Genomic DNA, 13,217 nt, shown 5'->3' with positions numbered 1-13,217 from the left:
ACTTCTCTAACTTCTGGTCACTTTCCAAGTCTCAAGGAGGCAAGAGTAAACCCTCTCCTAAAGAAACCCACTCTCTACCCGTCTGATGTTATAAACTACAGGCCTGTCTCTCTCCTCCCGTTCCTGTCTAAAACACTTGAACGCGCTGTCTTTAAACAACTCTCCTGTTATCTCCATCAGAACAACCTTCTGGATCCGCACCAGTCTGGTTTCAAGGCAGGTCACTCCACAGAAACTGCCCTCCTTGCTGTCACTGAGGAACTGCACACGGCTAAAGCAGCCTCCCTCTCCTCTGTCATCATCCTTTTGGACCTGTCTGTTGCATTCGACACGGTGAATCATCAGATCCTCCTTCGCACTCTCCTAGAACTTGGAGTTTCAGGCTCTGCACTTTCCCTCCTCACCTCACACCTCAAAGACCGCACCTACAGGGTTACTTGGAGAGGGTCGGAGTCCGACCCTTGTCAATTAACTACAGGGGTCCCTCAGGGCTCTGTTCTTGGTCCCCTCCTCTTCTCCTTGTAAACTTGCTCGGATTAGTCATTAGCCCGCATGGCTTTTTATACCAATGCTATGCTGACGACACCCAATTAATTCTGTCCTTTCCCCGCTCAGAGACCCAGGTCATCGCACGCATCTCTGCTTGTCTAGCTGACATCTCTCAGTGGATGTCTGCTCACCACCTCAAGCTCAACCTTGACAAGACTGAACTGCTTTTCCTTCCGGGAAAAGATTGTCCCACTCTTGACCTAACAATCAACATCGGCACCTCTATTGTTTCCCCGACTCAGACTGCAAGGAATCTGGGTGTGACCCTAGATAACAACCTGTCCTTCACTGCAAACATCGCTGCTACAACCCGCTGCTTTACAACATCAGGAGGATACGTCCCCAGCTGACCCAGAAAGCGACGCAGGTTCTGGTCCAGGCTCTCGTCATTTCACACCTAGACTACTGCAACTCCCTCCTGGCTGGTCTACCTGCATGTGCCATCCGACCTCTGTAGCTCATCCAGAATGCAGCAGCTCGTCTGGTCTTCAACCTTCCTAAATTCTCCCACACCACGCCGCTCCTCCACTCCCTTCACTGGCTTCCGGTAACTGCTAGAATCCACTTCAAGACAATGGTACTTGCGTACCATGCTGCGAATGGATCTGGCCCTTCCTACATCCAGGACATGGTTAAACTGTACACCCCAGCACGTGCACTCCGCTCTGCATCAGCCAAACGGCTCGCTGCACCCTCACTGCGAGGGGGACCCAAGTTCCCATCAGCAAAAACACGTGGGTTTGCTATCCTGGCTCCAAAATGGTGGAATGAGCTCCCCATTTAAATCAGGACAGCAGAAAGCCTACACATCTTCCGGGGGAGACTGAGAACTCATCTCTTTCGACTCCACTTCGAGCGATAGAACTATTAACAAAGCACTTATATACTAATAAAGGACTGGCTTATCTAAAGCCAGTTGAGTAGCACTTGAAATGTTTTAGCTCTATGAAACCTGATGTACTTATATGATTCTGTTTTCTTTAAGTTTGTATTTTGTTGGTCGAACGCACTTATTGCAAGTCGCTTTCGATAAAAGCGTCAGCTAAATGCAATGTAATGTAATGTAATGTAAACAACTGCTGTGTATTCAGTAAGTACCTCTTTAAAGGACCGCTAGCAATCCTTCCAGTAGCATAATTATACATTTATATTATAACCTACAATGTATCTTGATAAAGTATTTTTTCATAAAGTCACTAGCCTATTTTTTTACATATATAGCCCAGGATATTGTTTGGTTACCTGTGAAAAAGGCACACTATAGTGATGCTGATACAGGTTCAGGAGTGAGTTCCCTCAACATGAACAATGAGATATCTTCATTCATTAATTGATCAGGATATTAACCTCCAAGCCACTGATCTGGAGCTCTTCTTTATGCTACGCAGTCACTATATCCATTCCACTGCTGGCCTTGAATATCTTTGCCAGTCGTCGGAATAGAATGTATCGCAAACGAGGTTGGCAAATTCATTTAGTTAGTGTTAATAAAAGACAGCTTAACTTGACTAAGAGGAACATAATTACAAAAAAAATCCTTGAATTTTTCTTGATTGTCCCTTGGATGAACATGTGGTTTCCTAATTAACCTGCCGCAGCCCACTTCCCCTCAATCCCAGTAATGAGCAGACTGGTGAATGCAATCAGCCTGACCCTATCATTATTTGTCATGAATAAATGTATGCTTCCGTCATTATCAATTACACGTTCTGCAATTATGCATATCTATTCAGCTCCCCTGCTATTACCTCATGCTCATTTAAAATCCTAAGACAACAGCTCGGCTAACAGACAACAGTCTCCCAGGAACAAGCGTAAACACACAACACTTCCTACACTGAGTGGAGTTTCCTCTCCAAATCATGTCAAAACAAAACAACTTTGTAATCATTTGGAATAATGTACGATCACACTGTGTGGTGCACTAAATAAAAAAATGTAGACACAGTGGGAGTGGACTGAAACAGTTGTTAGTGTCACTTCCTATTCTCTTAACTTTGCATCATGTGGCTCACTGTCTCGGCTACTTCCCCTTTCGCTACGTATCAACACTGACGGCACTATTTACTTTCCACCACATACTCAGCAGACAAACTTTAGCGTTCAAAGAGAGTGTTTGAATTATCTCCCAGACTTTATGAAGATTTGAAAACATTTGATCATGGATGGAGATGTGCTGTCGTTGTCTTCTTTCTCGTCATTATCTTCCTCAGCAGCTTCCGGGACACAGAAAGAAACTTCACCAAAGAGCTACAGCAGCCTCCCTCAGAGCCAACAGGATCACAAATCAACTGAAGAATTATGGTATGTATGTTGAACGTTTCTACATACAGGGACCGACACAGAAACCGGAACATATATTCGTATTATTTATTGAATAATATATATATAACTCGAAAACTATAGCCTAAAGTGTTACCATAGTGTTTGATAATCAGTCTCTGCCTGTAAACACATGTTAAACATACAAACAAACAGGCTTTCCTTCATTTATAGTTTTATACTAATAAAGGCAATTTAATAAATTGTATAGAGATGATCTGACCCTTGTCTTTGACTCAAATCTAGAGGCTGTTTGAAAACTACAGCATGGATCAGTTATATTTCTCATCACATTTTCAGCGAAGCTCTGAGAGTTAAATGACGTTCAGAGTGATTGGAGTTTCCTATGAGGTCATAAATAAGGCTTCAGTTCATTATTTCACAACACTGGTACTCCATCATGTCGTAAAAAAAAGCTAATAAAATGATAAGCATTATATATTATAATGCCATAAACCTGAAATAGCTTTTGTATATTACGATCACTTTTCAATGTTTTATATTCAAGCTACTGACACTCAGTGTTCTTAATGTGGGAACACTTGGTAAATGCCGTGACCACACTACCTACGCACAAACGAAAAGTCTGCCTTCAAATAACCATGTTGAAATAGTGAAACTTCACACTTCTCCTCTGCAAAGGGATCCGACTGTGGCCATCGACCGTTTACACAGAGATGTTCTGTGTATTTAAAATGATATTTGTCTGGGTTGCCACTAGCAAGAAGGAAATATATTATCTATCTCTTTATCATATGCCATGACAGTGAATTACCATATTGCTGCTGGAAACAGTGGCATCTTGGTGTCCTTCCAAGACGGCATACGATTGAAAACTTTGTGAAACTGGGTCAGACAGCGTGTAAGGGCTGTCAGAGAGGCTGAAAGAGAAAGGCTCTGCATCAGAGAGACAGGGAGCATGATGCGGTCCCAATGGGATGGCTGAGTACACAGTGCTGAGTTACCATGACGGGGTATTGGGCATGACTGTGTTTGCAGTTTGTGCTCATAGCGGCCCTATATGTCATTTGTTTCATTTCTGCTTTTATGCCTTCATCTTCTTTCCAATCTGCAGAATTGTTGGCTCTTTCACTCATTAGCGACCAGTAACCCCCTCCAGTCTCCTGCTTCGTTGAACATGATCCCAGATGATACCGAGTGCCGATTGTACAAATATTGGACTCTCGATAAACTTTACTTTTATCTAATGATCCGACTATACAGGTTTTAGACAAACACATTTTTTTTGCAGAAAACTATTTTTTAAATCTGAAAAGGTCATCTTTTTAGAAAATAAGAAAAATCCCCCTTGTTCTTGATAACAGCTCATTGTTAACGTGATCCAGGTTTTTCAAACTTTTTCTTAAAGAAATAGTTCCACATTTTGGGAAATACTCATATTCCTCTTGTCAAGAGTTATAGTAGAAGATTGATAACACTATTGAGTGTACATAATTATAAAAATATGAAGCTAAAGCTATCAGCTGGTTAGCTTAGCATAAAGACTGGAATCTGGGGGAAACAGCCTAGCTCTGTCCAAAGGTCAAAGGTAACAATCTATAAACACCCGCACTTTTAAAACTATCTAATCACCACTTTTTAGCATGTTTGTGAAATTATGTGAAATTATCCAAACGCAATTGTATGGTTTGTTGCCAGCAGGCAAGGGAAAACTCGCTGCTCCAGGCTAAGAAATAGTCCCGCACATAATCCCCTCATTTAACTAGAGAGTAAAATCTTTCCTAAAACCATGCCTGTAAACTTGAGAAGCCAAATAATTATTCTTATCTCATATTGTCATTACATTACATTACATTACATTACATTGCATTTAGCTGACGCTTTTATCCAAAGCGACTTACAATAAGTACATTCGACCAGGAAGACACAACCTTGAAGAAAACAGAATCATATAAGTATATCAGGTTTCATAGAGCCAAACATTTCAAGTGCTACTCAACTGGCTTTAGGTAAGCCAGTCCTTTATTAGTATAAAAGTGCTTCGTTAATAGTTCTAACGCTCGAAGTGGAGTCGAAAGAGATGAGTTTTCAGTTTGCGCCGGAAGATGTGCAAGCTATCTGCCGTCCTGATGTCAATGGGGAGCTCATTCCACCATCTTGGAGCCAGGACAGCAAACCCACGTGTTTTCGCCGATGGGAACTTGGGTCCCCCTCGCAGCGAGGGCGCAACGAGTCGTTTGGCTGATGCAGAGCGTAGTGCACGCGCTGGGGTGTACGGTTTAACCATGTCCTGGATGTAGGAAGGGCCAGATCCATTCGCAGCATGGTAAGCAAGTACCAATGTCTTGAAGTGGATTCTAGCAGTTACCGGAAGCCAGTGAAGGGAGCGGAGGAGCGGAGTGGTGTGGGAGAATTTAGGAAGGTTGAAGACCAGACGAGCCGCTGCATTCTGGATGAGCTGCAGAGGTCGGATGGCACATGCAGGTAGACCAGCCAGGAGGGAGTTGCAGTAGTCTAGGCGTGAGATGACGAGAGCCTGGACCAGAACCTGAGTCGCTTTCTGAGTCAGCTGGGGACGTATCTTCCTGATGTTGTAAAGCGTGTATCTGCAGCAACGGGTTGTAGCAGCGATGTTTGCAGTGAAGGACAGGTTGTTATCTAGGGTCACACCCAGATTCCTTGCAGTCTGAGTCGGGGGAAACAACTGAGGTGCCGATGTTGATTGTTAGGTCAAGAGTGGGACAATCTTTTCCCGGGAGGAAGAGCAGCTCAGTCTTGTCAAGGTTGAGCTTGAGGTGGTGAGCAGACATCCACTGAGAGATGTCAGCTAGACAAGCAGAGATGCGTGCAACGACCTGGGTCTCTGAGCGGGGAAAGGACAGAATTAATTGGGTGTCATCAGCGTAGCAGTGGTAAGAAAAACCATGCGGACTAATGACTGATCCGAGCGAGTTTGTGTACAGGGAGAAGAGGAGGGGACCAAGAACAGAGCCCTGAGGGACCCCCGTAGTTAATTGACAAGGGTCGGACTCAGACCCTCTCCAAGTCACCCTGTAGGTACGGTCTTTCAGGTATGAGGTGAGGAGGGAAAGTGCAGAGCCTGAAACTCCAAGTTTTTGGAGAGTGCGAAGGAGGATCTGATGATTCACCGTGTCGAATGCAGCAGGCAGGTCCAACAGGATGATGACAGAGGAGAGGGATGCAGTTTTGGCAGTGTGCAGTTCCTCCGTGCCAGCAATGAGAGCAGTTTCTGTGGAGTGACCTGCCTTGAAACCAGACTGGTGCGGATCCAGAAGGTTGTTCTGATTGAGATAACAGGAGAGTTGTTTAAAGACAGCGCGTTCAAGTGATTTAGACAGGAACGGGAGGAGAGAGACAGGCCTGTAGTTTATAACATCAGACGGGTTGAGAGTGGGTTTCTTTAGGAGAGGGTTTACTCTTGCCTCCTTGAGACTGTTTGGAAAGTGACCAGAAGTTAGAGAAGTGTTGATGAAATGGGTGAGAAACGGTAGAATATCAGGAGTAATAGTCTGAAGGAGGTTTGAAGGGATAGGGTCCAGAGGACAGGTGGTAGGGCGGGCAGAGCTAATGAGGGTAAGAACCTCACTTGGAGAGAGAGGGGAAAAGGAGGTAAGTGTGTTGGTGGAAGGAGGGTCTGGTGACCCAGCGGTGAGTAAAGGTGAGTCAGAAAAAGAAGAGCGAATATCATCAACCTTTTTTTCAAAGTGGGTAACAAAGTCGCTTGACAGAAGTGAGGAGGGGGAAGGGGCTTTGGGAGGGTCCAAGAGGGTGGAGAAGATGGAAAATAGTTTTTTAGGATTGGAATAGCAAGATTGGATCTTATCTTGAAAGAAAGTGCTTTTTGCCTGAGAGAAGCAGAGAAAGAGGAGAGGAGAGCTTGATAGGTTAGGAGGACGTCACGGTGTTTGGATTTCCACCATTTCCGCTCTGCTGCCCTAAGGACGGTTCTATTAGCACGCAGCGCATCATTTAGCCAGGGAGCAGGAGGGGACTGACGAGCCTGCCGAGATGTGAAAGGACAGAGCGAGTCCAGAGTGGATGAGAGAGTAGAGAGGAGAGTTTCTGCAGCAGAGTTTGGAGGCAGGAGTTGGAACGAATCAGAGGAAGGGAGGGCTGAGAGCACCGACGAGGCAAAGGTAGAGGGGGGAGAGGGAGCGAAGGTTACGGCGGACAAGTGCAGGATGGGAAGAGATTAGTTTGTTATGTTTGGAAAGGGATAGAGAGAATTAAAAGAAGAAGTGATCGGATGTGTGGAGCGGGTTTACAGAGAGGTTAGAAGTAGCGCAGTTCCTTGAGAATATGAGATCAAGGACATTGCCAGCTTTATGAGTCGGTGGGGACGGAGACAGTGAGAAAGCAAAGGCGGTTAACAGAGATGTTAGTTCGTCTATCTTCCCCGTCTGGAGGTTGAAGTCTCCGAGAAGTACAGCGGGAGGGCCAGTTTCAGGGATGAGTGAGAGGAGATTATCTAATTCCTCCAATAAGTCCCCCAAGGTGCCTGGTGGACGGTAGAGAACAACAATGGTTAACTGTATAGGATGGGTTACTGTGACGGCATGGAATTCAAAGGTGGAAGGAGTGAAGTTAGGTAGCTTGAAGAGGGAAAAGCTCCATTTGGGAGAGAGCAGGAGACCAGTGCCACCTCCTCTGCCAGTGGGTCTGGGTGTATGGGAGAAGGAATATGCAGTGGAGAGAGCTGCTGGGGTGTATGTGTTGGATGGAGTAATCCAGGTCTCAGTGAGAGCAAGGAAATCCAGAGACTGCAGGGAGGCGTAGCCAGAGATGAAGTCAGCCTTAGGAACAGCTGACTGGCAATTCCACAGGCCACCAGAAACTAGATGTTGGATCTCAGTGGAGCACGTGGGATAGACGAGAGCAGGCCGGTTATATCGATTAGGAGATACACGGGGCCAGCAGGGTCGGCGTCATGGGGGGTCATTCGCGGGCCATGCCCCCCCAAATGAGTCACTGCCCCCCCAACGCAGGGTTGGCAAGCCTTGCCACTTTGCCGTTTTTTTCTTTTTCTAATCATATAAGTGAAAACGTTTCCACTAAAGGTTTTTTTGTGTGAAATACATCAGAAATAAAGAATACAAATATAAAACACACCCTGAGGTGTGCTCACTGCTGCTCTCTGATTGGTGTGTTGTTTGACCAATGACCCCCGACCTTTTTTTGGTTATCATTACGTGGCTGTGTGTTTAGATGAAAGCCCAGTGGCGATCTGTTCATCTGTTATACTGATTATACAGTAAAGCCACCGAAAATAATATGATATACAGTACAGTACAAGTACATGGGTCTCTGTGTTTCATTCAAGCTCGGCTCTGTGTGTGTGTGGCACGAGCGCATTTTGTGAGTTTGCGAGCGGTAACGTGGAATGTTGTTAGCATCTGGTTAGCTAGCTATGCTAACGGATATAAAGGGCTGTTTCTACACCAAGGTGGAGGAGAGTCCTCTCCTGTCAGACTGAGAGGATCTTATAACGTCAGCTCAGTGAGGTAAGGACTCTCTCAGTGTTTAGATAGTTCACTTTAGTGTAAGTTATCTTAGTGGGTCTCAAACGGTTTGGTCACCATTTATGTAAGTATTTTCGAGGAATACCTTTATATGATCATTAGCCTATAGTTATTAAAGAGAGAATAAATGAAAAACGGGTATGAAATACTATAGGACAGTAACACAAGAATACAGTTTAAAAGGGGAGTGATTAGTAAAATATCCATAAAGAAAAAGTAAATCTGTGTACAGTTCTGTTTCATATGGATGCTGAGAGATGTAGGCTATCCATAGATCTCTTCATTTTGCTCTCAAAGTGCACCAGATGCATTTAACTTCAATATTTAAAAAAATAATCTTCCCGGGGGAGCATGCCCCCAGACCCTCCTAGAGGAGGTTAGGTCCACCCCCACCTAAAACATGTTCACATGGATAGGATACTAAATACATTTGCACACTTTTCTATGGTGGCCTATGTCCATATCAAATCAAATCAAGTTTTATTTATAAAGCACATTTTTCAACGATTTTTGGTCGAGCCAAAGTGCTGTACATATAATAAAAAATAACCTACAGTAAAGACACTTTACAGCAAATACAACAGCACAGTTTGTGCAGAATATCAGTATGAGAAAACGACACCCTCTGTCCTTATATGTTTCTGTTTTGGTGGTCGTGCCAGCCACAACCGTGCATGTATGCACAAGTCATAGGTGCGCTATACAATAGCACTACACCCCTGCAATGTGTGTGAAAGACAATAGACTTTACAGCATGTTTTTTGAAATTGAAGTTGCGTTGGTGTTTGTGTGTTGGTTGTTGACGGCAGTGTGTGCCCCCCCTTGGTAAATGATTTCCCCCCCATTCGATTTGTTCTAGAGCCGACACTGGGGGCCAGTGATAACTGCGAGAAGACATATGAACAGGAATGGAGAAAATACACATGATTATAGCATGAGGGGCTAGAAAACTAAAGAAAAGATAAATAAGACACCAGCTCAATCAGAGTAGGATTTGCCTCCTCTTTGCCTCCCTCGTGACTCCCGCAGGACTCCAATGTCTTTGTCAGTCTTACTCCCGCAGGACTCCAATGTCTTTGTCAGTCTTCGGCTGTCTGACGCTGAAGCTGACGCTCCAGGAAAGAGCTACCCAAAATGGACGCCTGATTGCTCAGTTCTCACAGTTTGATGTCATCAATGGCATACGTGTATTATACAGTAAAACCTGACAATACAACATTTTTATACAATCTCAATATCTTGTAAGGACCATTTTTTTGCCTTATTATTTTTCATTTGTTTATAAATAGACCTGTATCTTTCCATGTGAACTGCCAACTCTCTAAAAATGTGTAACAATATTTTCACAAAGCGGGACACTGTACATAAGTGGATGAAAGTGCATGTTTGCGAGGGAGTTTTAGCCTTAAGGGGGATGAGAGGTGATCGCAGTTTGTGATTCTTTGTAGTACTTAGCTCTCTGAGGTCAGAGCAGTTGTACAGTACGATCGTGTGAAGAAGCCCCGGAGGCAACATGCAGAGTTGTGTGTTCTTCCATGAGCAGATTTCCCCCGGGCTTCAGATCTCAACCTCCTCCCTGTCAGCTATTACTTTCAGACAAGACCTCACATTACAGCTGGTGGAAAGAAAACTAGTTAATGTTTGCAAACAGTCACACATTTTGCTTCCACAGTCTTTACATATGCAAACGCTACTGATTGTGAACAAAGATTACGATTGGCTTGGACCCTGGATGCAGAGGATAACATAGCTTGTTTCTCATGCTTCTGTCTGTGCCATGCGTCTGCCCTGGGCTGTGCATCTGAACAGCTGTGTGTGTGTGTGTGTGTGTGTGTGTGTGTGTGTGTGTGTGTGTGTGTGTGTGTGTGTGTGTGTGTGTGTGTGTGTGTGTGTGTGTGTGTGAGTCTCTTCAGTTGCTAATGTGACTGCATGCATGTGTGTACGTGGGTGTGCATAATAGCTCCGATTCGATTTTCTGTAAGTGCACTCTATGCGAGTGGGTGTTCAAAAGTACTCTGACGTTCTTTTGTGTGCACACGTGTTTGCTTATTAATGGAAATCCTCTGCTAATGTTCTTCATCATGACTTTATTTATGGAACATTTCATCTGTATATGTGTGCAGGACGGGGGATGTGGGTCCAGTGGGAGGCCGGCTGCTGTCCACTAAGGAGCAGGTCAGTCTGATCACTGAGAGCATGATCGTCACCTCCACTGACCAGGAGAAACTGCAGCTGCTCAACAAGAACACTGAGCTCCGCAGAGTCAACAAAGAGGTACAACTTCACCTGAAACCAGTGCTGCGTCTCTGCATGTTCACATTTTGTACTGCTGATGTTGGCAAATACATTTAGTTCTCTCTGAAAACCAGAGGAGGACTGTGGGCGTTGTGTGAAAACTGCTGCTAGGCTGTGAAGTATCACCATTAAAACCATACAACTTTTGCTTATGAATTTAATTAAAGGCTGTTCGATAAAAAGTAACAAGGGACATGTATTTTCTAAAAGTATAGCGTCTCACCTCACTGACCTAAATTCATTTCCTGTGGCCCGAGTTGGTGCGAGGACAGACTGAGAAACACTGCAGTAGTGTTGTAATGAACCGTGCTCTCCATGGCTGCAGTGGAGGCCATAACACCAGTGATTATGTGATGGTGCTGTGTTACAGCTGATGAAGCTCAATGAGGACTGGGACCAGGTGTACCGCAGTGCCACGCTGGGTCTACAGAGCAGACTGGAGGCGTTGGAGCTTGATAACACTGCCATCAAACATTTCAACGGCAGACTGCTGCTCAAAGTCGACCACCAGCAGGTAAATACACATCAACACTCCCAATGTAGATGCAGGTATAGATGTATACATGGTGGATATATGTGTGAGCTGTACAGCTGCTTGGGATTGCAGAGTGCAAAGGAGTACTATGAGCAGGCGTTGATGCAGGAGCTGAGAAAGAACCAGGAGCTGCATGAATACATCACATTGTTGGAAAACAGAATGCACCAGCCGGACAGAGACAGACCTCCTGCCCAACAGGTATTACACCTGTCAGTGGGATATTCTCTGCTCCATGACTTAAGTATAAGTTAATCAATTTGTCTTATGTGTCTATTTAAGGGCAGCTTCAGTGCTGTGATACGCGGTCCCGTGTCGGGCCCCATCACTGATCCTCCTGGATGTCCCGAACTGTCGCCCAGTCACGTCTCTGGGTACAGCCCCTCATCCACCTTTTCACACCCTTCTTCCAGCCCAGAGGCAGGGCAGCAAGGAAAAAGCCAGGAAAGTGCTACCCCACTGGGAGAAGTGAAGGCTCTAAAAGAGCAGCTGGAGGCACTGCAATGTCAGGTGGGATGTTCTCTTCAGCACAGCTTCAATATGTGTTCCCTTTTTTGATGTGTTGAGAAGAACCTGATGTCAACCCACTGTTGCCGGGGAAAGATTTGCTTAATGTTTGAACCTGAATTAGACGGTGAACTGCTCCACCAAGTGGTGGCTGTGTGCTGTTTCTCACAGAGTATGATGAAGCGTCTGCACATCACAAGCTTTGATATTGGCTCACAGCCCTATTGATGTCCTGTGTCAACAGACCCAGATTTATGAAGAAGAATATCAGACAGAGCATAATGACCACAAACACACACTGCAAGAGAACCGCAGGCTGAGGAGGAAGAGGGAGGAGACGCGCCAACAGGTGGCACTGCTGCAGGAGCAGGTATTGTTGTGATTGTCTGCTTATATACACATACGCACACTCCCACATGTGGATCCACACTTAAATGATTAAAGAACAAACAATTATCTGTTGCATAATCTTGGTCCAAAACAAAAACAATTATTTGGTGTTTTTGTCTATCGCATCAAATGTTGGATTGGGAAAAAATGTAAGGTAAAAGGTATAGTTACATATGAAGGGTAGGGTAGTCGTGCAACAACAGTTTTAACATACTCTAATAACCATACGATATATAACTAACTCACAGCTCGTATTTTCACAGCTCCACATCTCCCCTAATGGTTTAAGATAACCTGTTATATATTCTGATTAATCCACTTTTAGCTGATGCTCTAAAAGATGGGTTTCTCACTGTCATCTCAGAATGTTTTCCTGACTTCACTGTCTGTGGTTCTGACATTGATCCAGCTCAAGGTCTATGAGGATGACTTCCGACGGGAGCGGTCTGACAAACAGATGCTGCAGCGGCTGTTGCTGAAGAAAACGCCTCCGAACAAGGACTCCGTGCTCGTCCACCGCTGCAATAATGAGCAGCAGCCAGCAGGAGGCGACACGAGGACACAGAGTGGAGAGAAGAGAAAACAGCACCACCCACTCTGCCCCAAACACCCCGACAGGGACTAGGAGTCAGGGTGGGGGGGAGGAACATCATCATACAACACAGTCAAATTAAGTTTTAAATTAATGACCCTGCTAAATGTTAGCACTCAATCTTCACTTATCCTTCACCTTCCTCACAGCACTTCAATCTGATTAATGAAGACAAATGAATGTTGTTGTTTATGGAAAATAGTCGAATATGAGCATATCATTGGTTAGATACATTTCTGTTCTTTAGGGTTTGTTCTGCTACCCCTCATAATAAAGAAGGTTATAGTTAAATTGAAGTTTATTTTCAACAGGGACTTCCTGTATATTACTGACCATATCAGAACAGGTTCTCAGTTTGTTACGTATATTTAATTAATATATCTAATACAAATATTTGTTGATACATCTCAATATTCCCTAGCTGTTTCTCTAAAGGTAATGTTTTTGTTTACTCAGAATTTGACACATTTTAAAGTAAATATAATATATATATAATTTCCCAAAATAATAAAAAAGATATACTTGA

The 13,217-nt window shown here is 44.4% G+C and overlaps 1 protein-coding gene across 1 annotated transcript; it reads left to right on the top strand.

Moving 5' to 3' along the window:
• Positions 1 to 2,583: 2,583 nt before the first annotated feature.
• Positions 2,584 to 13,217, top strand: si:ch211-153b23.7. The gene is made up of 7 exons (XM_034232547.1): positions 2,584 to 2,853; positions 10,496 to 10,646; positions 11,038 to 11,181; positions 11,275 to 11,403; positions 11,485 to 11,712; positions 11,954 to 12,079; positions 12,509 to 13,217. Exons 1-7 carry the CDS (start codon positions 2,711 to 2,713, stop codon positions 12,722 to 12,724), a joined length of 1,137 nt encoding a protein of 378 aa, XP_034088438.1. The 5' UTR covers positions 2,584 to 2,710; the 3' UTR covers positions 12,725 to 13,217.

Source organism: Gymnodraco acuticeps, unplaced genomic scaffold, assembly GCF_902827175.1.
Source record: "Gymnodraco acuticeps unplaced genomic scaffold, fGymAcu1.1, whole genome shotgun sequence".
Taxonomy (NCBI): domain Eukaryota; kingdom Metazoa; phylum Chordata; class Actinopteri; order Perciformes; family Bathydraconidae; genus Gymnodraco; species Gymnodraco acuticeps.
This window is presented reverse-complemented; position numbering and strand designations above follow the sequence as displayed.